The 19,638-nt window shown below is 44.7% G+C and overlaps 2 protein-coding genes across 2 annotated transcripts; both read right to left on the bottom strand.

The window, feature by feature from the left end:
• LOC149275694 (succinate dehydrogenase [ubiquinone] iron-sulfur subunit, mitochondrial) lies at positions 1-2,692 on the bottom strand. Its single transcript, XM_089504435.1, has 8 exons — positions 2,627-2,692; positions 1,565-1,710; positions 1,329-1,414; positions 1,107-1,243; positions 832-948; positions 586-687; positions 326-448; positions 1-81 (listed from the first exon to the last, which is right to left on the bottom strand). The coding sequence occupies exons 1-8, from the start codon at positions 2,690-2,692 to the stop codon at positions 1-3; spliced, it is 858 nt and encodes a 285-aa protein (XP_089360561.1).
• Positions 2,693-5,361: 2,669 nt separating this feature from the next.
• LOC149275693 (protein-arginine deiminase type-2-like) lies at positions 5,362-17,841 on the bottom strand. Its single transcript, XM_089504438.1, has 16 exons — positions 17,747-17,841; positions 12,998-13,181; positions 12,706-12,778; positions 11,845-11,906; positions 11,457-11,574; positions 11,252-11,377; positions 9,965-10,128; positions 9,012-9,115; positions 8,747-8,858; positions 8,527-8,634; positions 7,413-7,564; positions 6,829-6,973; positions 6,289-6,382; positions 6,107-6,183; positions 5,699-5,827; positions 5,362-5,598 (listed from the first exon to the last, which is right to left on the bottom strand). Exons 1-16 carry the CDS (start codon positions 17,839-17,841, stop codon positions 5,362-5,364), a joined length of 1,980 nt encoding a protein of 659 aa, XP_089360564.1.
• Positions 17,842-19,638: the final 1,797 nt, after the last annotated feature.

The raw sequence follows: 19,638 nt of genomic DNA, 5'->3' as shown, positions 1-19,638 counted from the left end.
TTATGCGCTGGCCGCTTTTTTATCTTTGTAGGTTGCCATCATCTTCTTGATTTCAGCAATAGCTTTCCCAGGATTTAAACCCTTAAAGGTGGAAAGGAAAAGACAGAACCCGCTTTAGAACGAGGAAGCGTTACAGAACAAAACACACGTGCGGAAACGGCAACTATTATTCATTATATATAATATATATATATAATATTCTTGTATATAATCCAGGATCCAACATATCCACATCCCTGCTAATTCTGCATACGTAACACGAAAATAGGTTACCACGGTAACACTTAAAATGCTTTCATTTCTGGAGACCTGGTGGGGTAGATACCTTGGGGCAGGCCTTGGTGCAGTTCATGATGGTGTGGCAGCGATAAAGAGAGAAGGGATCCTGCAGTTTGGCTAATCGCTCCTCTGTATAGTCGTCCCTTGAGTCAATCATCCAGCGATACGCCTGCAAATCACAAGAGGGGATGGAAGTGAAATATTCATGCTAAAGTACCCCCCATGTATATCATGATTTTACATAATAATTACTAGACAGGTGAATAATCACCGACAGGGACCCAGAAGGCACCGAGTCTACCTTACCTGCATGAGGACAGCGGGCCCAAGGTATTTATCTCCGTTCCACCAGTAGCTGGGGCAGCTGGTACTGCAGCAGGCACACAGAATGCATTCGTACAGCCCATCCTGCGCAGAGAGGGGAGAAGGAGAGAATTATTATTATTATTCATAATCCATCACTTTTATGGAAATCTCAGCCCAAACTCAGCCGGGCTCTTGGTCTGAAAAGAACCGTGAACCAAACCCCTGGCCAGGTGTGCTAGCACTCACCAGCTTCTCGCGATCCTCGATGGACTGGAGATACTGCTCTTTGCCCTGCATGGACTCATCCTTCTTCTTCAGATAAGGCTCAATAGATTTGTACTGGGCATAGAAATTACTCAGATCCTTGGAAAGGGAAAAAAATGTGGTTCTTTTGGACATGGAAATGCACCCATTAATGTTATCATTTACAGTACCTTCCTAGCATGGTCAGCTTGTATTTATCAAGAGAAATTACATTCAGCGTCACACAGCATAGGTTTTCCCGTTCTCGCCATACTTACTGGCACTAAGTCCTTCACAACGTACATGTGGGGAAGAGGGTAGACCTTTGACACTTTATTAATATTGGTGTCAATTTTTGTGGTGCAGGCCAGGGTATTACCGCCATTGATGTTCATGGCACAAGACCCGCAGATGCCTAGAGCAAAGTTACAGAACATAATCATCATCATCATCATGATAATACATATTTTCTCCATCATTACCAATTACAGTCAATTTACCTTCTCGGCAGGATCTGCGGAACGTAAGCGTTGGATCGATATCATTTTTTATCTTAATTAAAGCGTCCAAAACCATGGGGCCGCAGCTGGGATGACAAAACAACCACAGAGACTATGTGAGCAGGACTGAGAAGTAACCAATCCATCAGAAACTATACAGCAGACTGCGACATCTACATTCGTGTGTAACAGATCAAGTGTGAACGAACCAAACAGCCACCTCTATTCCCACTCACGTGTTTAGGTCAATTTCGTAGGTCTGCATGCGCGGCTTGTCTCCAGCCTTATCTGGGTCCCATCTGTAGATCGCAAACTTCTTGATTCTTGCCGCAGCCTCAGAAGCCGGTGCAGCGGCCGCTGCCGTCTGAGCCCCGCGGGAGACCTGTAACCAAAAGACTGAGATAAGAAGGCTGCGAGGTGACACGCGTGTGTAACACTCCTGAAACGAGCTTAACATGATCTCGGAGAAGCGGGACACAATGTTTCACCTGCGTCAGGAATTGTAAGGCGTCACCTTTAATTGACAGCAGATGTCCACAAGGCTTATTATAAATGAGAAGATATAAAAGCCTGTGACTGGGAATCATCAGACGGTTATTTTAAGTTCAAATTAATATGTGTATTTTGTTTTTAAGCAAAAAAGCCTGATCTTTGAGTACAAGTCATATTATAACATAAAACGTTCTGTTCCTGGTCACCAGAGTCTGGAATTAAGCTGACCCTTGGTCTCTGAGCATATATTTGGCAGTGATCCTTCTAGGAGGAGACCGGAGCACAACCCGCTTAAACAATATTACTTGTTGCATTCTATGCCTTAAAACAACCTCGACATATAAACCCTCTATCAGTGGTTCTCTGCAGCCCATCAGGAATCGGGTCTGAATCCTCCTACTGCGTAAAGGTGACAACAGGCAGATCTGTCGCAAACTCTGACCTACCCGTCCTAATAATCAAACGTGTGTCAGTGGTCTGTGGGGGTGACAGGCGAGCGGCGGTGGGTCTGTGGGGGTCTGCAGCGGCGACAGGCGAGTGGCAGCGGGTCCGCGGGGGTGACAGGAGAGTGGCAGGCATGTGGTGACAGGAGTGTGGCAAGGGGTGACAGGCGAGTGGTAGCAGGTCTACAGGGGTCACAGGCAAGTGGCAAGGGGTCTACGGGGGTTGCAGGCGAGTGGCAGGGGGTCTGCGGGGTGACAGGCGAGTGGCAGGGGGTTACAGGCGAGAAGCAGGGGGTCTGCGGGGTGACAGGCGAGTCACAGCGGTGTAGAACACAGGGCTCCATCTCCTGGACAAGCACGAACCTGTAGGGCCCCTGCAGTCCTCAGGACGGGTGCGCTAAGTCTCAAGGAGAACACGACCGCAGCCATTTTTCCTGTGACAACTGAGCCTCCTCCGAGCTCCCACAATGCATGCGCCTGGACCTTTCAGCATAGAGACGCAACGACCTTCCTTAAAGCTCCTGGCTAGAGCGACGACAACAACACGTACAGTCTGTCTCTGCTCTCTATGGTGTTTGCGGGCGCTCTGTCCCGGGGTGGTGATCTCTCTGGTTGGTTGGATAACCATCTAGGGTTTCTATGGTTACAGAAGTTGTGTAAGTCTCCTCAGCCACCGGGTCCATGGCTAAGAGAGAAACCAGTTTGCATGTGCTTGAAAAATTAACCCTTTGATAGCCAGTTATGACGATTCTATATAGTGACTCACCAAATGTGTTACCCAACTGGCTCCAGTACCGGTCCTCATTATTTAATAGTCACCTGCATTCAAGCAGGGATATCAACCATAACATACTGGGAGCAAAAGCACCGACTGAGAGTCTTATATGTGACCCCACCGGGGAGAATATGAAGGAGACAGCTCCAGACTGTGTGACCCCTGAGAATCTGCCCCTTCACCCCGAGACTCCGAGTGAAACCCTGAGAGTTCCCAGGTACGGTCATGTCGTACGTGTAGGGGGTGCATTTGTTATGGGGTTTCTGTGTATCTGGCGTGGAGAGTGTAAATGAATGGTGTCCCGGAGTAAAACGCACAGCTGGGTGTCCTCATGAATGCAGCGAGAAGGCGAGATGGCTTCCAGTGATGTATTTGTTCCCGCTCTTCCCAACTGAGAGGACGCGCGGCCAAGAGGCAGTATGGGGCAGGCACATGGCTCCTGAATCTAAGACGAGACCAACGACTGATTATGAGTCTTTACCTCAGTCATACCATCCAACCATATCTGAAGAAACTAGTCCAAGGATTCTCTTTAAGGAAAGGTTTCAACCTTCACCCCAATTTAAAGACTAAGGCTCCATAGAAATGGCTGCCGGTAAAGAACACAGTCTTGAATCTATTTGACTCCAATGCGTTTTTATTACATTAGTAATATATGATATGTCATATTCCCAATGCCACAGAACACGGGGCACATGCTTTAATGACATCATGGATACACTTTAACACGCGAGACAGAAACATGGCTGTTATTTTGTGGCAAGATGGATGAATTGTGACTAAATCAATTTAATTCTTCCACATAAAATGCCGGACCTGTTTGGAAATTTAATTTAGTAACAAGTGATCCTCTTCTGGAGGAGCTTCCTGATGCCGTACAAAAAGAGGCTGTTTTCACAATTTCTTTATAAAATTAGGACACAAGAGCAACATTGGTGAATATAGCAGCATACAGCAGAGATACATTTATTGTCTACGTTCTAAAGAATCCAAAAAGATACAGAAAGACCCAGAAAATGGAGAAATGAATGCCCATAAGGAAAAGTAGCTGAAATGACAACATTTCCAGAAACAGAATTAGAAAACTGTGGAACAACAAGTTAGTACTGTAAAAAAAATATGATTGCATCCTTCTCCAGGCACTTTCAGAGTTAGTCCCAAAAACAATACAAAATATAGGTATTTTAATACAAAGAAAGCAAGGGAAGGAAATAGGAGGGGCGGACAGACGGTATATAAACTGCAATCCCTGGTTACCATAGCAAAGCACTAGAAATCCATTTTGTTTAAAATAGGAACAAAAATCTAATGAACCTGGTGGTGTGAAGCCAGGGGACAAATCCCTTCTGATCTGATAGATTCCCATTGGAATCCTGTTGTCTTACCAGAAGACCCACCACGTGTGTCCAGGCTGCCCAAATGACACAATGACCAATTTCCACTGCTCAACTAAAAAAAAGACCCCCCCAGCAAAGATGGCCACCCACAACTGGAAACTGCCGGGAATAGCACAGCCACTAGGGGGCGCACTAAAAACTACAGAAGGCATTTGTCCTCGGTTTCACCAGAACACCTTTAGGTAGAATCTACGTTTCAAGTTAAACATTTCTCTTTTGACTCAAGATAGGCTAGACTATTGAGAAGATAAGTTAGGAGTCAGTGCTCCAGTTAACAGGTTAATGTCTGGATAATCATTGAGCAGACAGACACAATGTCAGTAAAACATTTATATATTTTACTTTTGGGAATGCAGGGATTCCCAGATCTGTGACAATGTTACTAACAAGTGTAGTCTTGCTTAACCAGTGTTACGTGTTAAACACATCTGTTTAGAAAGTTAAATATATTATATATATATATATATAATGATATATACCACCTAGAATACCGGGGCAGGACCATAAGTACCGCAAGGTGAGCAGCTAGTGTTCGGAGAAACACAGACTGGCAAAGCAGGACATTCGGCTGCCGATCCCGAGCGATAGAAATACCTTGTGTCATACATGAAGCACGCCTTAAATGTTTACATACGTTTCTGTCGCGCTATCCTCATATGCCTGCTACGGGCATCCTTATTATAGGATTCCTTTTATACATAAGTTACAGAACTTCGTTTTCATTCAGAACAAAGGAGGGATAATTTAATCGCAGGTGGATGGCAAAACTATATTTCTAAAGTTATCTTGGTCACCGAATTTGGGTTACACTAGCTGTGTCTAAAAGTTTAGTAATCAGCAAAGCCAGTCACATCCTAAAATATGCTTTATAGGGAAAACCGGGGCTGCTGCAGAGAGAGGAGGTGGTTTACAGGGAGAACTGGTCATTATGGCTCTTCCATTTGCCACCATTTGAACGTGGAAGCCTTTCTGCGCACGTTGGTGCCACAGTGCACCTCCCCCAGTTTTTTGTGATATGACACGACGTCGTCGATGAACGTGCATCGTAACTCCAGGGGCTTGAGCAGCGAGATGACATAATCCTCCAGACAGCAGGTTTCCTTAATGATGGGACCATAAGGCTTGGGGATTCCCAGATCCTTCCCAAGAACAATCATGTTAACCTGAGCAGAGAAACCAGGAGAGTCATGAAAACCACGAGTTCAGTGCAGTAGAAAAACCACCATGTCCAGCACGTCGAGTCCCAGCTTCACCGGTACTTACCATGTTTGGGAAGAAAGCCAGAGCCTGGCCATTTTTTTCCAGTTTGAAGAGCGCAGGTATATCGATGATGTCCTCTTCTGTGAGTCCCAACTCCTGCTTCAGAATGTCCCGGTTCCAGTCAATGCAGTGCTGGCAAGAGAGGGCTCATCATTAACCTTGACCAACGTTTCATTAACTACGGAGTTCAAGAACCCAGGATGATGTTTTCTTGAGCCGTAATGGATGTATTCAGAGATCTCAATACATTATAATATCCCAGCAACGTTTTCTGCATCAGCAACATTTTTAGGAACTTTGGCTACTTAGTCCTAAGATTTGTCCAGCTTTACTCTCGCCATATCAATCCCAACTCTGATTCGCAGGGATATTTAGAAGATCTGTTCGCCCTTATTTATACGGATCTCTTACCTGTGCATAATTATTCTCCTGCACAATGGCATCCGTCGACAGGATCTTGGTGATGGTCCATCTTTTGGTTTCTAGACCTAGAGAAATGTTTGTCAAAGATAAAGTCATTCTTTAGTTGCAGGTTTGTAAATTAACTATATAAAGGTGAATTTGGGTAGCAATACTCTTCTGGTTCATCGTACCTTGGAACATTGTGGCGTCCCCGTGACCTTCCTGCTTATTTTCCTGGAAGACTCGGAAGCAGGTAGCAGGGCTGGCGAGGAGCAAACGGAACCCCTGGAAACATGCGGCGGTATTAAAAGGCAGCATGAAAAACACTTGGCAACGGAGGAAAATAAATGGGGGTCTTGATCAACAATGCCTCTGGCTCACAATATATTCCCCATCTGCAATTTGCCCTACAAATGTGACTTCTTTACTACCTAATACTAAAAAAAAGTTTGTCTGTATATAATATACAGATGCATTGTAAATACTTATACCCTTTATATATTTAAAAAAGTATATTTTGTATTTCGCAGCATGCCTTTCATCACTAGGATACTGGACTTGGACAGGTGCGGTTAGTCATTTCCCCAGCAGGTGGCAGAATGGTACTGGGTATAAACTGGTGGGGCACTTGCAGTTCATGGCGTCTCTCTAGCACTGGAAAAAACCTTCTGCACCGTTTAAATGAAACGGAATAAAAGTGAAACCCCATAAAGGAATATTTTGAAAACTACCTTTTTATCGGGTGCTGGTATGAAAGTCATGAACTCATCCACGTGTCCCACATACAGCCAATCCGTGTAAAGCTCGATAGGAGACTGAACACGCTGTGCGTACAAAAAGTCTCGGATGACTTTGGCCATCCTCCTTCCAGTCGTACTGCATGTCGAACAAATGAAAGACAACACAGGGCGTGAGCATCCCACCTGAACATTATAGGCAAAACCTAAAGAGCGATAGCTCTTCACTATCTGTCCTATACGTCTCACTACCTCATCTGGATTACTTAATAAACACCCCTTCTGTTGGAAAGAGGGAGACATCCAAATAGGCTTCAAACAACTAATTAATGGACCATTTGAGTGGTTTGATTAAACCAAAAACCACATGGAATCTATGATAGAGGAAAGTGGTTTCTCTACTGGAGGATTTAAACCACAAAGGGGCAGATCATGCAAGTGTGAGTCTTTGGAGCCCTGCCTCAGGCTTCCCTCTATACACTGAGTGCAGTCTCTTATCTCCCACCCGCTCGGCAAACTTGCCACAGGTTCAGTAACAGAGCAGCTTTCATACACGCAGAGCTCCCTCTTATCCTTACGTGGGGAAACTGCTCCCGATCAGTATACGCCCCAGTGGATATTTCTTCCCTGAAACAGTCACGGGGGGACTGACTTCCAAATTCCCAAAAGAGTCAAGACTTGTCACTTCCGAAGAGGCTGCAACTTTCGTCACGTATCCAAAGTCTGGTCCCTGGCGTGAAAAAAAACAAAAACAGAAATGGTATAGACAAAAAGCCAAATTCTAGGAAAATACAGTTTTGTCAAAACAAAAAAGTAGGTCAAAGACAAATTTTACATCGAAGAATCACAAAAAAAAAGTAGGCAGCATTCTGTTTTGGATAGTTATGAAGTGAAGATTTGCATTTGTAGAGAAATTAGATATGGGGATTAAAGGCTGAGAAATGGTAACCGTCATGTTAGCCTTTTACGCTATCATTGTGATATATGTTGCTTGTGTGTACAGGTGTCTGCAAGATAAGAGCAATATTGATAGCAAATTAGATAATAATCAATCACAGAGTGATTACCCGCGCATGATGGCAGGTGCTGAGTGGTTGTGCTCGTTGTGGGTCTAGCGGCATGGGGCAGCTGCTTCGTTTATAAGGGGATCAGTCAGCAGGTTTGCTACTGTTACACACTCGAAAGAGACATCTTACGTCTCTCAGGATGACATGAAATCGAGACTTATTCCCCAAGTCCTTTTGGCAAGGTCTACTTATTACGATACAATTATAAACAGCTTTTCACTGAAAATACATTTGAATGGAGAGTACGTGGATTGAAACATGAGGTCACATCTGCAGAGAAAGTTCATTGATTTCTTTTCATATAAAAAGAGATTTAAAGTTTTTTTCTTATTCTTCCATTCCTGTAATGCTAAAGGCGTCGCGATTAATATCAGAATAATATAACAATTATTTTCAAAACTGAAGTGGATCTGAACTGAAATGTCATCAAATAACAAAGATGCCATCTGAAATACAAATGGCTGGCTGCAGTCCCAATCGTCGCTGGTAAAGATAATAGCACCCCTATGGTACAGCTGGTGCAATAATTCTGTGTCCGCAGGATGCGACTGACATGGACATCCTTTGGTCTCTCAAGCTTTGCAAAGTATGATCATTTATTGATAAGACATTGAAGCTCTCCTACCAGAAGCTCCCTGATTGGGAAATCCTTGAGTTCTCCATCTCTCGGTGAATCTAGAACCACAGGAAAGGTCTTGTGCGGAGCTTGGATATACCCAAATTCCATTTCGTCCTGCCAAGAAACCACAGCAGTCATACCTCCATTAGTATCAGATCCACAGGGCAAAATCTTGCTCACGCTTTGGGAAAGAACACAAACGCAGATGACTCTGGAAAGCACAGACCTGCATCCAGCGATCCCCGCGGTTCACGTACTCAAAGCAGATCTGAATCTTGTACTTTGCTTCGCTCACAAGACTCTTGATTTCTTTAAGGAAAAGGTAATTATCCTTGACACTACGGAGAGAAAAACGGGATCAAGCAATTACACGTTCCGTTCCTTAAGTCTGCAGAAATATTCTATTGGTTCCTATCAGACCATGTAATCAAAATAAGCTGAAATTTGATAAAATGTACATTTTATAGAAATACAAAGTCTTTCCCTGTTACCTGCAGACATAAACCTCGATGGGTTCCAGAGTATTTGGAGTAATGATGAGGGGGGCGATGCGGAAAGTGACCATGTCTGTAAAGATAGGAGTCTCTGGAATTCCCTATGTGAAAAAGAAATGACAAAGAATGTAAAGCTTTGCTGAAAATGTAACACACTTTATTATATCACATTCTTGTGTTACTACTAAACAGCCAAGACTGTGAGTGCCCTATAATAAACAGCTCAGATCTCAGGACAAGAAAAGAAAAGTCTTCCACATGACGAGACGTGTCAACTGTATTCCGAATTAAGACATCACATGGGGACACATTAACTTAAGGGAACCGGTAACCCTGCACCCTCTGGTGTAAGCCCCTAAGATCTCCTCCTGACACGGTGAAGTTCTGAGGAGCGCACGTCCTGCGCATGTTGGCAGCATCCCCCCCCAGCTGATAATGTTGTTAGCACTGAGAGACGGCTTTAAAGAGGAATGAAACTAAAGACAACCCAGCGGTGTCAAGAGCTGGATACTGTTACCAGAGACAGAACCATCTAAAATTGGAGGCGAGAAATGAGAGGGGCAGTAACCCAAAATACAAAATTATGGGACAACTACCAAACCAGCTCCAACTCTAAGCGTGCCAAAATGATTGAGCTGTGGCCATCAGACACATGGAATAATGGGACAACTACCAAACCAGCTCCAACTCTAAGCGTGCCAAAATGATTGAGCTGTGGCCATCAGACACATGGAATAATGGGACAACTACCAAACCAGCTCCAACTCTAAGCGTGCCAAAATGATTGAGCTGTGGCCATCTTTACATGGAAACAAAACATTTTTATTTCACTTTGACGATGGATCTTCTGCAAGTCTTCCGGAATACATAGATTATTTTGGACTCGACAGTTGCGGAACTCTGTCCACACCAGATGTTCTACCAATAAAAGAGTCCATGATGTTCCTTACCTCCACCTTAGTTTCCAGCAAGCTGGCTTTGATTGTGACCAGCCCGTTAAACCCAACGTCGGGAAAACGCAGACCTTCTACAAAGAACTCCAGCTCGTTGGTCCCCGTGTACCTAGCCTTAAAAAACAGCTTTCTCCTCCCAAGGACGTGGGTGTACATCTTATCTGTAGCAAGAAGACAAATACAAATCCGTAAGCTGGCGGACCTGCTAATAACTTGATCATCATTATAAAAGAAGTCCAAAGTATATATTTCTTCTGCAAATCCATTCTATAACCTTAAAGAAACGCTATCCCCATCAGCACACAAATGTTATTGTCCTAGATCAATGATGAGTTCTATTTATCAAAAGGTTAAACTCTCCCATGCACAACTCTCTGCCGGAGGATTGAATATGATTTCAAAGTTCAACATTAGGGACCTGCCAGGCTGCTAATATCCCATTACTGCAGGCTTTGTGATATCTCTAATCTGGCTAATATACATTCCTCTCGCTGGGAGGAATACCGTTACTTGCACCGCTCCCTGTTGTTGTAGTATCCGGTGTCTGTTGGAACATTCATTAATGGAGCAGGGATCTCAAACACAGATCGTGTTCTGAGTTCCTGCATTGGTGTTGATATCACTTCATGGAGTCAGTAGATTTGTCATTGTCAATTTAGCGAGGACCGTCTGGGTGTATTCATTCCAACCACAAATGAAGTTGTTCTTCCTCCACCTGTCCTAATTTTAATCGTCCAAGAACAAGGACACATTATTATTAACATATAAAAGTGAAAGACAAAGAAATCGATGCTATCGTGGAAGTAACGGTGGCATTTTGCCGTGCATGACGGGAGCGGATTTAGTGAAGAAGAAGAGTGTTTGAAGTCTGTAAGTCAAGACGCTACTGTCCAGCAGGACACACATCTGCATTATCAATCAGTACTCCGGGACAGGTCTTCGCTTAACTCGACCTGACTCTCGGGTCTACGATAATCCGCAGTGACGTCATTACTGACCTTGCTGAGTCTATAAAACCGATAGACACAGCATGATCACTAAACAGTACACCCCTGTCCCAGAGCGAAGACTGACAGCTGGAGACCCAACACAGTCGGGGATTGGGAGGGATTTGTGCCTCAAATCTTTGCTGAGAACAAACAGCGCACACACACACATACACACATACATACATACATAGCATAAAGGAGGAAAACTAATGTAAGGAATAAAAGTCACAGCAAGATGAAAAACAAAAAAAAAAAAAAGATACAGCCGTTTAGCAATGCCCGGACCATTACTCACTGTGGTAGTGAAAGACCCCTAGGTTCTGGGAGTCGGAGGCTGAGATGTAAAGCAGGAGGTGATACCCCGCAGGGAGCTTCTCTGGGCCACGGGTGCGAAGGACCATGCGTGACATGTCCAGCAGATCTACATTCAAGCAAACACAGATCCAGAACTCAGAACAAATGAATTATACAGCCGGAGTTCGGAGCAGTCTGATAATTACCTGCTTTACTCAGCATAATCTCATCGCCTCCATCCACCGTGCGAGAGAATAGACTGTCCTTGTCACAGTTCACCAGTAAGATGGCTCCTTTACCATCAGGACCCCATGTCCATGAAGCCTAAATGTATATATATACACAGTATGTCTAAATATTAGACACATGGTCAACACAGCCTACTGGAAGCTTTTCCTGGTACCTACTACCCTCTCTAATTTAAACCTTTCAAAGTTTGCTCTCTGCCTCATCCCATCCATCTTCACATTTCTCACTTAATCCAATGTTTAACTTTGATAAATCCTTTAATATATATAAATATATGTGAAGGTTTCTCCCCAAGTGTTGTGGTGCCACTTAATTCGCTTCAATTAGTAAATTTCACACATTTACCTTTTGAGGATTATTTTTCTCTACCACACCATCTCGGTCGGCATCCACATCCAGGGAGATTTCTGGGGAAAGAAAACATTAACTTATGACCCACTAGCCAAAGGCTAGAACCTAAGACTGTGCCGTGTTAAACATGTCTGCATAGCGGATTCCCTGCCCTACCAGGTCACATCCCGGATATGACAGACCATTGCTCTGTGGAAGGATTTACTCCAAGTAAGGAATATTCATCATAAAGGTAAACATAATAAAATAGATACCCAAAAAGTGGACAAAAGGCAAGTAAGTTTATGTCTTAGGAGACCCCGACACCTAATAATATGTATCAAGACGAGAAGATGAAGAAGGACTTCAGCTCCATGATGCTTTATGCATATAACAAGTCATGAATCAGGACTTTAAGGAAATTAGTCTACTGGACACATATTTAACAATTTTTCCAGCGATTTTCCTTCAATCAAGCTCCTCTTTTTTTGGCTCCTTCGTGTCACACTGACCTTACATAGTACACATTGTGTGACATCTTTATTAGAAATGCAGGGAGGACATGGCAAGGTTCAAGTTTCCAAAACTTGACAGAGGGATACCATTTAAGTCACAGTTCAGCCGAGGCCCCTCTCTGGTGACAGCTGTGAGACCTATAGTTCCCATGCCATGAACAGTTACATCAGCGAATATCCATGTGTCTGCATTTAATGTACCCTCTAAATAACTGCACCAACATGATCCTTAACCATTCCATTGCCAGTGGTCTGTGTGCCGTCTGCAAAGCCATGCAAAGCTACTTTTAATGGCATGGGCTGAAGGATCTATAGTTGCCAGAACTTCCTCACATTACCTAAATCGGGCTTCACCACTTACCAACGGCAGTGAGATATAATCCGGCTTTATCTACAGGCGCGTCCGATCCTTTCCCATAGTAAGCAAACGTGACCTGCAAAATCAGTCCTCGTGTTAATGTCATAAGATGCCAGCGTCACTTATGGCAATGGAGATGCCAAGAACATAAAACAAATCATGTACATCTTGCTACAGAAATGCCCCCAGTCCAGAAGCAAGTGCCGAGATATATATTGTCATGGTTTGGCTCCCTACCGCCATTAACCCATCACTAGTCTGTCAAGTGTATTATGGCGGAGTAGCACCAACTCACCTTTCCATCATTGGCCTCAGAGCTCGGGGCGCTCATCTGTAGTTCTACCATGGTTTTACTGGACAGAGGCCACAGTTTCTCTCCATTGATGACTTTCTGGTTGGAGATATCACTGTTGAGAATTTCAGCTTCGATGTTCTGTGTGTGGCGCATGCTGAACCACTTGCATTCCACTGGCGCCCCCCTGGAGGTAACAAAACCATTGGTAGGTCAGCCCATCCAACCAACTAACCGCCACCCGTCAATCGACTGTCTGAATTCTACGTTTCATCTGAAGGATGTGAAAAATGACACTAAACTATTAAAAGTAACGTTTAAGCATAATTATGAAAGAAAAATAACAATGTTTGCTTGGAACGTGACGTTGACGGGGTTAACAGAATCGGCCACATGCAAGATGCCTTTACGCATGTTCAAAGTCCTGTGCATAACCCCACGTCCCGCTACTGCTGCTGAAGGCTAAATATGGGTAACCTTATAAAATAAAACACCATTAACTGTCAATGAGACCGATGCAGGGTTTATTCAGGGGCTCTAGTTTAACACTTGTGTAGTCTGAGGGATCAGCCCTGTACTAAAAGGAGTCTTTAAAAGATAAACCCAGTTTTTGGCTCCAGAGAATAGTCCAACAAATCCCGATTGGGATAATGGAAATCCTCTTTATGGAGTGTCAAGCAAAACCCTCTTAATAATCTGAATATGACCTCCGGAATTCAGAGCCAGGCACAGCTTACTCAGATCCAGAAAACAGTGAACTCGCTAGAGATTAATTGTTAGAGCTTTTCTCCATAATCCGAGAGCCTCATGGTACCCATCAAAGAACTAATGTGATCCTACTTGGGCTCTGGTTTGTTGTGTCCACCCATAAACACCTAAGTGACTTCACATCCCGTGACATCCTATTACCATAAAAACACTGCACATCACCCAGCAACCCACATTGGGACACCATCCAGTATTATGGGGAGGAAGCGAACCCATCCTGGACTCTGATACAACGAAGGTTACATGGACACAAACCATCTTCTTTCAAGGTTGAAGAGCAGAAGAGGTTCCGTGAACGTTAACATTTGATGGAACCATCCCCTCAGGTTACTATGAGGCCGGTCATGCAGAACTGGAACATACAACCTCAGTAAATACGTAATCATGGGATAGAGGTAGAGACACGTATCACTTCTCCATCTCTCATCATCTAGCCATGATCGCAACCATGTGCCACATGGCCACAAAAATCTGACCCTCACCATGTGTCCTGCAGCAAAGAATGTATCTAACCATTAACCTACATAAAATAGGAACCAGAGACCTTGTGTTCTCTTCATGGTTACATTCACACAAAATTCTAAACAGTTTATCAGAATAAATACGATCACAACATTCTTTTTACTACTAGAGATTCGCTTTCCTCTCTCTTAACTACTGGGACAGGAAGAAGGTTTCTAAAAGAAAAAAACACCAAATGTTTTACCAAGAATACGTGATGCAAGAAAAGGAAATTAGACGTCGGCTTAACCACAAAGCTTGTTTTCCCGGCAAGTTACTATTATATTATTTATAATATTGGGTTATGTAGAAGCAATTCCTGCGATAAAAAAACCCCACAGAAGGCAGCATGAGAAAAAGTGAAACAATGAAAAAAAGGCGAAAAAAGGGCAAAAAAAGGTAGTTTAAAGCGGAATTATGAAAAAAAAAAAAAAAAGGATCCATTTCTAACTTAATGGAAATTTAGGGAAAACACAGACTATCACAATTCTGACCAAATGCTGAACGTCTCTGATGGGGTCGGTTTTACGAGGGCAGTAAACGGATCCCACAAAGAGCTTCCTAAAAAGCGTGGCTGGAGAAGTGGCCGTCAATCATTACGCTTCTCGGGACAGAGACAAGCTTTGGCCAGTTTAATGGACCCTTGTATCTGGTTCTCTTTACTGATGTGACTTCCGTTGGCGAAATTCTTCAAAAGGAGGTTATATTTCCAAACATTACAAGGCAGTAACAAACCGGTTACTTTCTGGATAGGATGGGGCTCATGACAGAAGCACTTCACGAGATCCCCAATCTGCACTTAATAATAATGAATAATCTAAACCGTGATTAACTGAGTTATATTTTACAGTTCCAGGGTCAGAGACACCAGAATGTATATTTATATGTAATGGTCTGAAATGGCGTCACTGCCTGGATGAAAACCTTCACTCGAATCACCAACAGCCAAAAGCTAGATAATGATGAATTTCTGCAGAGCTTTTGAACGCGTTGGACGGAAGACAAAAACCGCCGCCCGGCCGCGTCCAAAGGACACACTTAGCTATAAGCCGTACAAATCCTTAGAAGGTTATTCTAATCTATCCATCAGCACCGGGATATCTCCTGACATACAACACTGATACGCTGACAGACATCGCATGTCACGGAGACTACTGAGCCACAGCTGCACACGTCGGGCACCGAGCCGGACACCGAGCCAGACACCGCAACTCCAGCACCAGGGCTGCCCTGCCGATATCGACCACTTTTATCATTCTATAGAACCGAGAAACGATCGTGCTGATAGGGATTGTTAATCCTGCTCGAAATAATACTCGACACAGTAACAGGGATAGAGGAAGACACAAACCCCTCAAACGTAACATGTTACATCCCTGTCACGGATATCGATGCATTTAATCACATATGTTCTGGATTTTTAACTTCTTTGGGTGTCCCTCTTCACTTTTCGTTTCTATGTAGTTTGTTACGTCCTGATTATCCATTGTACAGCGCTGCAGAATAGGATGGCACTATATAAATCGATAAATAATATATTGGATCAGTGTCGGTGTACACAAGAGATGGGGAACGCATTAGTTTACTGCAATTATTTCATAAATAAAAAGTTAAGTTACCTTAGCGGGACCTTTGGTTGTACCGCGTAGACCTCCACAGGGAGTCAATGTTCACAGAAGTTTACAAGCCAAGCATGTACGAACCATGTTGCTCTTTGGCAGTAATTGAGACCTCCGCTGGAGGCCAGCAAGACCTCCATCAGTGGCCCGCAATCAGAGCTCATAATGGCTGTAATTACCCGCTCTCTGGGAAGGACAATCCACGCAAGATGGTCCTTTACTACTACAGCATGCCTTTTCACTGATAAACCATGCTGCCGAGCGCCTACCAACATGAGATGGACTCAGAATACATCATCATGGACTTTGAAAGCCCTGAACTGTGCAAGAAGTCTATACCATGGAATGAAATGGAGCCTAATGGTTTCCAGGACATTATGGGGATTTTAAACATACGTGACCTTTCCATACACCTCAAACACTGAAACGTTACTCCGCAGATTAATGATGGTGAAGGCACCCAGGGTCGTGAACGTCTTCCTCCACATATGAGGCTGACATTCCGTTTACATTCCCCTCGATACACATTATGCGTAATGTAAGGGAACCCCAGGCCGGGGTATTAGTCCCGACACACACATATATATATATATATATATATATATATATATATATATACACACACACACACCTTCCAAAGAGGGGCTCTCCATGCCCAGCCCTTGAAAGCCAGAAGTAGACGTGGTTTTCTGGGTCTTTGGGGGCACATTGCTTAGCAGAGTAATTACAAGCTAATTGTAGAAATTAAGACCTCTGTTAGGACTCTAGGGACCTGTTTGCACATCTTTTACGTCTGCGCCAACAGCAGTAACGCAGCACACAGGTCTCACTTTATACAAATGACCCAGAACGTCACCATATTCCCACTCTTCATAATGGCTAAAGTACAGGGGCAATTCTGCCAGAGATCTAAGATGGGGCAGAGGCGTGAAGGGTGGGGGGTATTAAACTGGCACAAGCAGAGGACAGGGATTTAGGGTAAAACACCAGTGATATGGGTTGGGGCTACTTGGGGTTTAGATAGACAGGTGCTACGTATGGGGCGTAAGCAAGGGGTATAAGCACAGTACTTAGGTAATAATGCTTTCCTGGGCTTGGACCTGGCAAAATAACACAGAACGCCCCCTCTATACCCGGGTCCGTGACTTTACCCCCGGCCTGAGGATTTAAACATTCTAAACGCCCCTCTGTAATCACGGCAGAAAAATCATACACGGGTTTCACAGCCGTCCGCTCGATTTAGCCCTGAGCACCCCTAGGACACAAACCACCTGATTATATACACCGCATGGGGCAATAGCAGTACGTGAGAAGTGATTACCTGCCCTTTTCTCCGTCCATCACAGGGTTCCGAACCGCACAGAAATTACTATTGAAACGTAATTGTAACCCTGGTCGTGTAGGTGGCGGGGGCCGCACATTAAGGGGTTAAGGTGTATTTTGGCATCATATTACCCCCATATTCAGTTATATAAATAGAAATGTTTCCGCATAAATCGGTGAAGAAAAACACGACTCACAGGTTAAGTTCTGAAAGCTTTTGGGGATGTGAGTGGCCCCGGAGGGTATTTGGTGGATAGTTAATTAGTATGGGGTGCCAGGTGGTGTTGAGTAACCTATGGCTCCCACTTCAAGGGGTATTTACTAAGTGGTGCTTATAATAAATAATAATAATAATAAAAACCCAGCTCAGACAGGGGCATGAATCCCTCCAGCAAGGCTAGATACTCCTTCCTGGGGCATTAACACAACCACCCATTAGCTCTCACACTGATACCACCTTACCTTCCTAGGCTAGGTTCCCCTTCCCTGGGGCATTAGCTCACCCACTGATGCCCCCCTCTCCCCTGGGGCAGTATCTCACCCATTGATGTCTATGGTGAGGCAGGTGCCCAGCACACACACTGCCTGCAGCCTCTGCCCCCTGTCCAGGCGCAGGGTCCTCCTGAGCGGCTGCATCCTCTCGTCACCTGTCCCAGGTGTCTGGATAACTGCCGGGCTGCCCCTGCAGTAGCAGCAGCAAGACTACCCTGAACGGATGCCACGCCCCTTTACTCTCACTGGCTGTTCTGTTTTTCCGATACTGGAGGTCACGCCCCCTGAAGGCACACTCTTTAATACTCCCCTGATAACCTCATGTGAGGGTAGACTGTTCCTGTATGGGCACACACAGGGTTAATGGGCATAGCCAGGGCACACACAGGGGCAATATACCCATGTTCTGCTATGGCACAGACAGGGATAATGGACACAGGCCCTGCTATGGCATTCACAGGGTTATTGGGCACAGACGCTGGTATGGCACACACAGGGTTAATGGGCTCAGACACTGCTATGGCACCCCCAGGGTTAATGGGCACATACACTGCTATGGCATCCACAGGGTTAATGAACACAGCCAGAAACACAGGGATTGGGCATCCGGTAGGTATTGCTGCCCACCGCTCCCCCTCTGTAGGAGATAATTATTAATTGAAATGGTTCATGAATGAAAGGGTTAAAACACCGCACAGCTCACTGAGAACTGGCCCCGGGGTCCCTGTGAGAGAGCAGAAGGTCCTCTGTGTCCCCAGTGATCGCAGATCCCCACCAAACAGATCATCATTAACACGCGGAGCGCCCCGTGCCACGGTTTCATGCATTTTCGTGGCAGAACTTATCACGATTTCAGTTTACGCTGAATTTATAGCCTGGTTTTGGGCCCCAGGAGCAGAACGTAAGAGGGCCACACCTGGCCAGTAGAATATCCAGGGTACTGAGGCAAATAGCCCTCTGGTCAATTATTAATCTGCCACAATTACCCCTATTAGCTCCAACTATTAACCCCCCGGACGCCACGAACGGTAAAATAATAATGTAAATTAATGTCTTTGTCTGATTCTGAACACTTTAACCCAAAGACAAAGGGATCGAGTGCAGCCAGGAGACGGCTGCCAGCGCCCGGCCCGTGACAATCACCCAGATTATTCCATCATTCGTGGAACAATGGAGCTTGTGGCAGGCCTGCCAAGCACTGCTGACTCCGCGCGTGGCGACCCCCTCACATTATAGAGAGATTTACCACTAACAGCCCCCTGTCAGAAGGGGAGAAAACTCCTCGTGATACAAGCCCGGCCAGAACGGCTACGCCATCATCCATCCTGAGACACCTGGCTCATGCGCGGGCACCGTCTGTCTTGGAAACCTGCCAAGGGCAAACAAACGGAGTGACACCACCTGTCCAGGGGCAAATAACCGGGGTCAAACAAATAGGGTGACATAGCCTGCCAGGGTGCCAACAGGATAGCAAAAGGTTAAACTAAGAGCAATTCTGAAGGCTTCGGTAGGAACTGACCCAGAATCTCCCTTTTCCGCTATTTTTTATTGCTTTATATTGCGCCGTCATATTCCACAGCGCTGTACAATGGGTAAACAGGACATAAGTGTATACAGTTCTGCGCCCCTTTTATATGTCTTCATACATGGTATAGGCTTTGTAGCCGTTGCAGGGTTTGTTTGTTTGTTGGGGTCTGGTTATTCCTTCCCGTCGATGCAGTTTGTTTCCCTTTAATGTTTCTTTTTTTCCTTTTTGTTTCTCTGGGGGTTTGAAAACAAATAAGAAACACATAACTAAATAATAAATCTGTTTCCTTACGTTTAAAAGGCTCGGCGGGTAGTGTTTAGCGTCCGGGAAGCCGCCCTCCTTTTGGGAATATGAAAACTGTGAATTCATTACAGGGAAAAACCAGCTGAAAGCAAACATTAGAGTGTCAGCTC

This window comes from Sceloporus occidentalis, unplaced genomic scaffold, assembly GCF_023333645.1.
Source record: "Sceloporus occidentalis isolate IW3139 unplaced genomic scaffold, rSceOcc1.0.p SCAF_271, whole genome shotgun sequence".
Taxonomy (NCBI): domain Eukaryota; kingdom Metazoa; phylum Chordata; class Lepidosauria; order Squamata; family Phrynosomatidae; genus Sceloporus; species Sceloporus occidentalis.
This window is presented reverse-complemented; position numbering and strand designations above follow the sequence as displayed.

Excerpts from the sequence above, each read along its gene's own strand:
- LOC149275693 (XM_089504438.1), bottom strand. The coding sequence starts at position 17,841 with ATGCAGCCGCTCAGGAGGACCCTGCGCCTGGACAGGGGGCAGAGGCTG. Across the intron at positions 11,907-12,705 it reads ATTATATCTCACTGCCGTTG|AAATCTCCCTGGATGTGGAT; the intron begins GTAAGTGGTGAA and ends TTCTTTCCCCAG. Across the intron at positions 5,828-6,106 it reads AGGAGAATAATTATGCACAG|CACTGCATTGACTGGAACCG; the intron begins GTAAGAGATCCG and ends CTCTCTTGCCAG.
- LOC149275694 (XM_089504435.1), bottom strand. The coding sequence starts at position 2,692 with ATGGCTGCGGTCGTGTTCTCCTTGAGACTTAGCGCACCCGTCCTGAGG. Across the intron at positions 449-585 it reads GGCCCGCTGTCCTCATGCAG|GCGTATCGCTGGATGATTGA; the intron begins GTAAGGTAGACT and ends TGTGATTTGCAG. Across the intron at positions 82-325 it reads GCACCAAGGCCTGCCCCAAG|GGTTTAAATCCTGGGAAAGC; the intron begins GTATCTACCCCA and ends TCCACCTTTAAG.